At 41.3% G+C, this 10,587-nt stretch overlaps 1 protein-coding gene across 2 annotated transcripts in view; it reads left to right on the top strand.

Moving 5' to 3' along the window:
- Positions 1-7,525, top strand: part of drc3 (dynein regulatory complex subunit 3) — a 32,943-nt gene extending 25,418 nt beyond the window's left edge. For both annotated transcript variants that reach the window (XM_034191088.1, XM_034191089.1), the window contains 5 exons: positions 1,101-1,232; positions 1,431-1,501; positions 2,300-2,423; positions 7,178-7,309; positions 7,389-7,525. In XM_034191088.1, coding sequence (XP_034046979.1) covers positions 1,101-1,232; positions 1,431-1,501; positions 2,300-2,423; positions 7,178-7,309; positions 7,389-7,484 — 555 coding nt within the window. In that variant the 3' untranslated portion in view covers positions 7,485-7,525. The remainder of the gene's footprint in view (positions 1-1,100; positions 1,233-1,430; positions 1,502-2,299; positions 2,424-7,177; positions 7,310-7,388) is intronic.
- The last annotated feature ends 3,062 nt before the right edge of the window (positions 7,526-10,587 follow it).

The raw sequence follows: 10,587 nt of genomic DNA on the forward strand, positions 1-10,587 counted from the left end.
TTCATTGCAAAGAAAATGATGGAACGAGTGGAGTAGCGCCGCATCAAATTTTGCCAGAAACTGAGCAACAGCCAGGTGGAAACCATTCGGAAGATTCAGACAGCTTTTGGTGATGATGCTCTGGGCGTCACACAGATTAAGAAGTGGTACAACTGGTTTAAAGACGGCTGCACAACGGTGGAGAGCGAGCCGCGCTCCAGTCGGCCATCAACATGCCGAAATGACCAGCTCATTGCCAAAGTGAATGCTGTGGTGATGCAGGACCGTCGTGTGACTATCCGAAAAATTGCAGAAGAGGTGAACATCAGCACTTTTTCAGCACATTTCATTGTGTAGATTTGGCCATGAAAAGAGTTGCAGTGAAATTCGTGCCACTACTGACGGAGCAAAGGCGCCTTCGTGTTGAAGCCTCACAGGACATGCTGGACTCCGAAAAATGATGCCCACCTCTTCCACAATTTCTCAGATAGTCACACGACTGAAAACCCACTGAAAGCTGTCTGAATCTTCCGAATGGTTTGCACCTGGTTGTTGCTCAGTTTCTGGCGAAATTTGATGTGGCGCTGCTCCAGTTGTGCCGTCATTTTTCTTGCAATGAAAATCCGCCGAGCGCACTACACACCACCTCACACAAATGCTGCTTGCCAGCAATGACGCAATCGACAGGCGTGAAAAAATTCACGCATGCACATGAAGGTTCAAGGTTGGCTCACGCAAGCAGGCTTGATTCAAACCATCAGGTTTTTTTTTAAAAAAAGGTCCAATACTTTTCCAGCAGACCTCGTAGTAATCCATTTCCCATTTTAAATGGAACTTTTTCTTTTTTGAAGGAGAGGGTTTCAGCTTTTTCCACTCATCTTCCCTCTTATCTGACCAAGTAACAACCCATACAACAGTAGCCTGTACAGGAGATAATGTGCATTAAAAATACAGCAGCAATTATGAGAAAATGTATCTAATGGTCACATTTATTTGGGGTGAGGGTTGTGTCTGGCCCCCAGGCCTCCAATTGTTCACATGTGCTCTTGATGCTGCTTGGGTAAATGTTGGAACAGCCTTGGTCTGTAATGCTGAGCATTTTAATGATGTCTGTTTTACAGAGTATGAAGGAGTTGCACCAGCTTTCTGACTCAGATGAGTTTGAGGTCAAAGTTAAGGCCTGCAGTCGTGGAATTGACACACTGTTTGATTCTCTTATGGCATTGGAAATGCAGTTGGTCGTCCAGTTGGAGGTGACTGAGATCCAGATTTCATTAAACTATTTTCTCTGAACAAACAAAGGAAAAAAAAAGTCCCTTCTTTCTTTCAAACTGCCTGTACTTCTGAATTCACAGAGACTCTTTATCGATTAATCAAATATTGTATGTCTAAATCAATATGCTTTATTTTAATACTTTGTCACAATGATGCTCTGCTTCCATTCATTTCAGGACATCATCCAAATCTTTGACCAGAACATCTCAGACATGACTGCCAACTTCACTGAAACAGCTAAAGTATTATATCCTCTATCCCTTTGAACAATTTTTTTTACATCTATTGAGGACAAAATGTTTTTGGGCATCTGTTGAATTTGCAACAAGCTTTACTCAAAAATACTTTCAATATTCTCACAGAATTTGGTGAAAATCTTCAGCTCACCTAGAACAATCATTATGCAGCAGATCTGATAAGATACACATGCAGGAATTGTTGTAGTTTTTTTTTTTTTTTACAATATGTTCTTTACAAACTCATGGTGACCACCACTTCCTGAATATGCTTCACAATAAGAGCTTTTAATGATAACATTTTTGGGAGACTTTTACATTTAAATTGAGGCACTAAGCATTGACTCGTAGTGTATTTTTGTAAAAATGGACATTTACGTATTTTGTTGAGATGTTGCTCTAAAAAGCCTAGAAGAGATTTTATTGCATATGTGACAATACACAACATATTTTGCAATAGTGGAGATATGAAGTTTGAAGGCAGTTAGTTGAAATTATATGTATTTCACTTTATATAGGCGTTGAAGGATTACATCAAATCTACTTCACAGATTCTCATCAAATTTGCAACACAGGTATAGATGTTAGGGCATGGAAGACTCCACTGAATTTTGGAGGTGATCCGGATTGGCAGATGTCAGAAATCTCAGACTGCTCTTGTTTGCAATGTACTGTTGGTTGGATATTTGAGAAGTTAGGTGGTCCATGACATTTGTTTTGCTTTATGTTTGTTTTTTTGTTATGTGGTCCTTGGCCTGAAAAAGTTACACATGAGGGCATTTATACGCGTTTCTTTAACACAACAATACATTTGCCCAATGTCGAGATCTAGAGAACGAATATGATGAGAAGGTGCGGGGGATTGCTGTAGAAACGCTAAAGAAAGTGGAGGATGGCACGCTGGACGACGACATGCCAGAAGACATTGCAATGGTCAGAGTTAAACTTATGTTTTTTTACTCCAAACTGTGACATAAAATATTCTGAAATGCATAATGGGCATTTATGCTCAGCCATCATTCTGACAGCCCACAACTGTCTATGTGCATTCATATACTATACTGTATGCGGTGGGTGGGTACTGGGTCCGCTAACCACTAATTATCATCAAAGCTAAATTTTTGTTCTTTTCAGCTAACTTCAAAAACCATCAGGGAACAAACGAGCTTCTGATAAATTTAGTTCCAGTAACTTTCAGACCGCTAACATTTTTTTTACATAATATTAACAGTGAAAAACATTTACAAATCCTGTTGGCTCCTGTCTGCTATGTATTTTGCAGCAGTGAGGCAGGTAAGAGGAGCTGAGTTCAATTCTACCCCAGCAGAAGAGACCTAGCTATCAGGGTGCTACAGGAAAAGGAAGAAGGGGGGGGAACAAAAAAACAAAACAAAAGTCATTACCCTTTACAGCATACAGCGGTCCAGCCGTGAGGCCGAAGTCCTCAAAAGGAAAGCAGGATTGACTTATGGTTTTGATTTATAAACCAAATTAATCCAGACAGTTTAATGACATTATTGTGAACTCTGTCATTTGTACACAGTGAAAATATAACACATATCTTTTAATTTTAAAATAATGCACTAATTCTGAAGTTTTGAACATATTAACACACACACACACACATACAGATGCCAAACTGCATTATGGGTAAACTGAGCCTGTGATCACCGATTGGTTGATTAATTTAATCCACACAAAACTTAACGTGTGTGTTTGTTTTTACAATTGTGTATTTGTAAAATATGTCCTTTTTTTTTCATTTGTTAAAAAAGGCATTTGAAAAACTGAAAATTCTGTTTGTTAAGTTGTGATTCAGCAAGGCAGCAACAACCATGATATAACCAGGCATCATTCACACTGCCATCTTGGCAGTGTGCTATGCATTTTGACCCATCTACTGGATGGCATATTACATACTGGCATATTATGTTACTTTGCTTTTTACTTTTGTACTGTTTTACTATGCTTTGTAATCTTTTAATTCATTTTATTTTGTTTTCTGTATTGTTTTGTGTGAAGGTGACTTTGTTGTGATTTGGCGCTATATAAAGTGAATAAATTGAATTGAGGCTCAGTTGACCCGTAATACAGTTTGGCATCTGTGTGTTAATATGTTCAAAACTTCAGAATTAGTGCATTATTTTAAAATGAAAAGATATATGTTATATTTTCACTTTGTAGAAATGGCAGACTTGACATTAATGTAGTTAAACTATCCAGTGTTGTGTGGGCCACTGAAGAGGAGGTACTGCTGGCCCACCACCACCAGATGGCGCCCTGCTTGAAGTGCGGGCTTCAAGCACGAGAGGGCGTCGGAGCAACAGAGAGTGACAGCTGTCACTCATCACCAGCACCAGCTGTCACTCATCATCCACATCACCATAAAAGCCGGACTGCAACTCCACCTCCCCGCCGAGAAATCAGCAACCAAGAGGTAATCTGTCTCTATTGAAATTTCTCTGCTAAACTACCACTGAACTCTTCTTTGCAGCCGTTTGCCCTGTGGTGTCCTTATCGGAGCTGGCGTAAAGGCGTGACCGCGACAACTTTGCATCACGCTCCATCTCAGATAAGTGGTTAAACAGGAGCTGCACGAGTGTGTGATTGGAGGTGAAGGTGCTCCCTCCATAAAAGAACATTAACTGTGAGTGGACTACTGAGTGTGCGGACTCACACTCACCTGGACTTTCTCTAGTCTCTGCCAGCAGTACCAGGGTCGACAGCCGAAGGCAGAGGCCACCTGGGGACTCGGGACTTGGCGGCTCCGGTGTTCTTCAGGCCCGTTGGTGGTGGAAGCTGTGTGGGAATCAGCTCTTCTCTCGCCAGAGGTCTTCTATCTTCGAGCCTGCCCACACGTCACCTGGTGTATTATTGGCAATCCATATTTCTGTCTGTATTCCGTTGTGTGTTTTCACAACATTAAATTGTTACTCGTTGGCTTATCCATTGTCCGTTCCTTAGCGCCCCCTGTTGTGGGTCCGTGTCACGACACCATCCCAACAATCCAGATTAATTTGGTTTATAAATCAAAACCATAAGTCAAACCTGCTTTCCTTTTCAAGCTGTCTGCACCACTGTATGTGGTCAAGGTAAATAACACAAGGTAAATGACAGCAGTTAGGCAGGGTGCACATAGACAAAAGCGCTGACTCCCGGGCTGTTTGGATTTGTGATGACCTTTGATTCTGTCAGAAGCGTTGGCAGTGTTAAAACTCAAAATCGGATTGTCAGTAGTTAAGGGTGTACTGGAAACAATACTGAAAGTTATCGGTTAGCTGTAGCTTCCAATAAATTTTTTGGTGGTTTATCAGTTAGGGCGTTATAAATACGACGGTGTATTAGGACCATTCAAAGACGGGGGTGTTGTGTGTTGGGGGGCTTGGCTGGACACTGTTTTGTTGGGTTTGTGTTTGTTTTCCTTCCTAGGTGGTCTGGGACTGACCTCTGGGAAAATTGTGCTGCAGAAGAGTCTCTCACCTCTGTGATGATTGGTTGCACCTGTTGCATCCTCGTGTGGCTCTTTATCAGGATGATCTGCAACACCTGTGACATTCACGTGCAGACTAAGGACTCTCAGCTGGCGTCAATGAAGAAATGAGGAGTTGCATTTAAGCCAGCAGTGATGAGGGCTGTTTGCCGGAGAATACAACCTTGTTATGACCGTTGGGGACGCTGAGGGCCGCTCCAGAGTTTGACATTACGTCTGTGAAGGAGGACTAGGGTGAGAGGCAAAAGCTGTCAGCACACATCAGAGGTGATTATCTTTAAAGGCTTATTTGTGAATATAATGTGGTGTTTTTTGCACAGCTAAATTTAAACATTGAAGAAATTGTCTTGTTTGCTCCTCACGGCTGTGGTGTGCGGAATAATAAACCTACACAAGCCGTGAGCAGCTGTTCATCTGAATTAACTCTGAAACCTGAACTGAACGTGTTGCTGATAAGTGTGCCTTTAATAGTTTTCTGGTAACAGTATCGAATAATCTCACCTCTGTTCCCCCTCCACAGAGTACAGTTCTGGGAAAAGCCACCTGGGGGGTGTCGGCGGAAAACCTGAGTCCAGAACGTTCGGGCTCCGGTCCGTTGAGGCGCTGAGAGAGCGCGCAGCCTCTTCACCCCACCAGTATTATTTAATTTGTATTTCTTGTACAGTACCGATGGGTGATTAGAAAATAAAATTGTTTCTTTTGGAGCTGCTTCTGGTTATTTAGCGCTGGGTTCAGTCAGACGCTGGACCGCTCCTCGAGCCGCGTCCCACACATAACAGGGGGGAAAAAATGGAGATTACATTTTCGAGTTTACAGTCACAAATATACGAGAATAAACATGCAAATTTGCGAGAAATAACACACAATTTTGCGAGATTTAAACATGCAAATTTGCGAGATTATAAACATGTATATTTGCGAGAAAAAGACAACGCGAGATTAGAACACGTAAAACTATAGGTACATAAATGCACATGCAAAGGCAGCCTATTGGCGCCATATAGCGATGGAATGAGATGGGACAATGGCTTCATCATGTATGTTTGTACAGTCAAAAAGAATTAATACATGGGCAGCGTTTTCAATATTTAATGTCTGAGAGATAAGAGAAATAATGCTATAATGCTTGTGCTTACAGTTAATGCAAATGCAGGTAACAGCTAGCCTGGATGTTAGCTATGTTGATTTGGCTATTTATCAAATTATGAAGATAATGTAGCTAGCGTTAAATGTGCTACTTTTTTTCCTCACAGATTTGTATGTTTCTAATCTCCAAAATGTGCGTGTTTAATCTGGCAAATTTGCTACATTTTTCTTGCCAATTTGCTGCTTTTTTCTCACATATTTGCATGTTTATAGTCTCAAAAATCTGTGTGTTTAATTGTGGCATATTTGCTACTTTTTTCTTGCAGATTTGCATGTTTTTAATCTCGCAAATGTGCGTGTAATTTCTCTTAAATTTGCATGTTTATGCTCTTATATTTGTGAATTTAAACTCAAAAATTTAATCTTCATTCTTTTTTTCCTGTCTTTGAATGGCCCTAATATGCCGTCGTATATAAAAGATAACTTTTCAGTTAGCTGATTAGTGGTTGTCAAAGCTAATTTTTTGGTTAGCTGTGCCCACCACTGACTGTATGTAATGTACCAGTTTGTCGAGCAATGTGTTGTTAGGATTTTGAAGTTCATCATTCGGCTGTGTCGACCGAAAAATGATAATACATAGTATGAAAAGGGAAATTGTAAGATTGTCACAGAAATATGAAAGCATCAAAGTGGATTTCAGGCGGGCAACAAGATGAGCTATGTATTTTCAACCTACGATCAGTTTTTCTCTAGACAAGCAAAAAACTTTGCATATATGTTTTATTGACTGTGAGAAAGGTTTTAATAGAGTTAGTAATGAAAAGATCATCCAAAAATTATAATAAATGTTTGCATTATTATCACGTTATAAACTCACGTGTGAATAAGGCAAGCCCAACCTGTAGTACTCAGACAACATCAGGTATTGGTTGGACCTTATCAATAAGGTCTTGTCCTTAAGGACAAGAAAAGAGCAGGCTGAGTCCATAAAAGAGTGAAACCTAAAACTGAGGCATTGAATTCAGAATACCCTTAAATGCTCGTATCAAACCTTATATCTTACTACGGTACAACTGTTTGTGTCTCCTGCCTGTCTCTCTTCTCTGTGTAGATGTTTGAAGACAAAGAGTCAGTGATGGAAGCACTGACCACCTGCCACAATAACCGCCTGTCAAAGATTAATGACAGAGAGAACCAGCTGATTGCACGCATCAGTGCCTGGAGGGTGGACCTCGTTAAAGGGGTAAATTACATTAAGGATGTCTGTTTTGAGCTCACCCCTCTCTCTGTCAGCTCTGTTATTTTGTTTGTCTTGATTTTAGATTCAAGACAAAGAGATGCACCGGAACCGTGCACGGATCTTGGAGATGTTCACGTATGTGGACTATTTGAGAGATCAGCTGTTGGACTTTCAGTAGCTCATCTGCTGAAACTGTAGGCAGTGTTTTAAAACAGTCATATATATATATATATATATATATATTCTGTAAAAAAATGAAAAGAATGTCCATATTTTCACAATCAACAGTGTAATTTGGTTTGTCCAAAATCAGTATCATTGTTATTGATGATGTCAAAGTTTTTTGCTGTATTTCTTTGTTAGTTTGCCATTAGAAGGACAACCAAAACCTTTTGAACGAGTTATTTCCTGTGCTACTGACAGCATAGGGCTTGGACAGCAAAACTGTAGACAACAAAGTGAGCAGGTTTCTCCATCTCAATCAGCCTGAATTAGCAATAATTCAAAAACATTAAATGCTTACAAGTTGTAACTCACCACATTAAAAGAATATGACATGATTAGACTGTGAGTTAAGCCCCTGTCACACATAGCAAAAATGTGCAGGAACCAGGCCGAAACGGCAAATATTACCATCATTGGACGCAGTTGGGGGGGGGAAGAGGCGTGGTCAGCAGTGTCAGAACACATCCAGATTACCTCGTCCACACCTGCACGATGGCATCCAAAGTGCAACAGGTAGATGACACAGACTGCTGTCAGACGGGCATAAAAGGCGCTGAACACTGCCCGATGTCCAAACGTCTGGATGGCAAACACGGGACCGGAGTGAGAGGCAACGCTGTTTTCCTCACGCGTACGTGTGCATGAGTACGCAGCGCGCGTGTGTGTGTGGGGCGAGTGTGCACTCGCGTGGGGCTGAAATTATCACACAGCTCTGTGTGTGTGTGTGTGTGTGTGTGTGTGTGTGTGTGTGTGTGTGTGTGTGTGTGTGTGTGTGTATGTTCATAAAGACTGCATGAGCCACTAAGCACACGCACATGCCACTGGATAACTTTGTTAAAAGTTTTCTGGCAGTGAGCCAAGCAGTCCCACCATGCTTCAGACACAGCCTTTCCAGTGAACTTTAATTTCTTCTTTCTTTTTTGCTCACTTCAGGAGCACAACACAACTCTGTACACTGTGATGTCAGTTGGATTATCACATGGGATTTAATTTTTGCAGCCGGGGTGAGGCTTTTCATGACAGACTGTGGTTTGGTTTCTGTGCGCTCTGCGCTGTGAAAGGATCGTGTTTCCGTGTTGGAGGGGAATTTCAAGCTTAATAACGTTGTCATGGCCTGGCGATACAGTTCCACATCACAACTCCTACAAAGTTTAGATGGTGTTCAGGTAATAATATCCATATTACATTGGTGAGATCCATTCAGCTCTGTGCCTGCTGTGCGCTGTGACACATTACTGCGCATGAGACCACGGACAAGTGCAGTGGCACACAGTACTTTTGGTTTGATTGTGTGCTGTTCACATTCACGGTATATGATGAATGTGTGCCACATACATATTATTACATATCAACATTTCATTTGCCCTCCCTGGCCGTGGTCCAGTGAAGGTGGACATCCCACAACATGCCAGCAGGCTTTGCTGTGACCGATCAATCTCAGAGCTCAATCAACCGTGAACAGATCATTTCAGATGCTGTTTTTATGCTGTCAGAATATGCAGACTGCGATCAGATGATGCAAAAACTGCATCTTGATGGTGCCAAGAGTGTTTTGAACATGTGCAACACACTCGGGACAGCTGTACGAATGGGACCAAATATGTAGATGCTCACAGACTGCCATCCATTGGTCTTCATCAATATTTCCCGATTGTGGCCGGATGCGTCATTCTGACGCAATTCGGCCTCAATCGGCATATGTGTAATGGGGGTATAAGTTTGCTGTACTAGAACAATCGATAAAGGACCTTTATTGTGCCTGTGTAATACCTCATTATACAAATAATGAATGTTTATGAGTTCACTGGTACGAATATTTCATTTATTTGAGGTGGTGCGGAGCATTTCACCTAGTTACTGTCCTTTGGACATAATTCCGGCTAAGATACTAATTGAGGTATTTAGTTCTGTTGGGCCATGCCTCCTTTCATTTATCAACAGCTGTCTTAGCACTGGTACAGTTCCACAAGTTTGTAAACATGCTGTTGTTAGATCACTACTTTAAAAATCCAGCTTGGACCCTTCTGTCCTACCAAATTTTAGACCTGTTTATAACTTGTCATTTTTGTCCAAGATGAGAGAAAAAGTTGTATTTATTCAGTTGCAAACGTTTTTAGAACATAACCACATCTTGGAAAAGTTTCAATCTGGTTTCAGGTCTTGACACAGCACTGAGTCTGCTCTGTTGAAGGTGCAGAATGGCATCCTCTGTTTGGACTCGTACATTACTTGTTAATACTTTAGACCTATGCTCCTGGTAATGGTGGATCTGGCGGCAGCTTTTGATACTGTGGACCATGCGTTTGGAGCAACAGGTTGGTCTTCGGGGCACTGTGCTTCAATGGTGTCAGTCCTATTTGACTGACAGGAGCTTTAGGGTCATGATAAATGATCTTTCATCTTCTACTGTTCCTCTAACAACAGGTGTGCCTCAAGGTTCCATTCTTGGTCTGTTACTGTTCTTGTTATACATGTTGCCATTGAGTTCTGTAATATCCAAACATCATCTGTCCTTTCATTTTAATGCAGACGATCTGCAAATTTATTTACCAGCCTCACAAAATGGGTCCTGTACACTGCTGTCAATACAAAATGCACTGTCAGACATTAAACATTGGCTGTCACGGAATTTTTTACATCTCAGTTAGAGCAACACTGAATGTATTTTGTTTGGCTGCAAACCGGGTGATGTGTTACCTGATTTAGGTGCTCTTGCTCATTACCGTCAGTCTACTTACTGTAAGGAACCTGGGTGTCAAATTTGATGAGTTTTTAAAATTTGACAAGCAAATTGACTGTGTAGTGAAAGCCAGTTTTTTCAGCTTCGTCTTCTGTCTAAAGTTAAACCTTTTCTTTCACAGACAGACCTTGAAAAGGCTTTGCATGCCTTTATTAGCTCCCGGATTGACTACTGTAATGCATTGTGTGTGGGTGTCAACCACAGCGTTCTTCAACGTCTGCAGAGGGTTCAAAATGCTGCAGCCCGCCTTATGACAAACACAAACATAGTCATATCACTCTGGTTTTGTCCACTCTCCACTGGCTTCCAGTCTGTT

The sequence above is a fragment of the Thalassophryne amazonica genome, chromosome 16 (genome assembly GCF_902500255.1).
Source record: "Thalassophryne amazonica chromosome 16, fThaAma1.1, whole genome shotgun sequence".
Classification (NCBI taxonomy): domain Eukaryota; kingdom Metazoa; phylum Chordata; class Actinopteri; order Batrachoidiformes; family Batrachoididae; genus Thalassophryne; species Thalassophryne amazonica.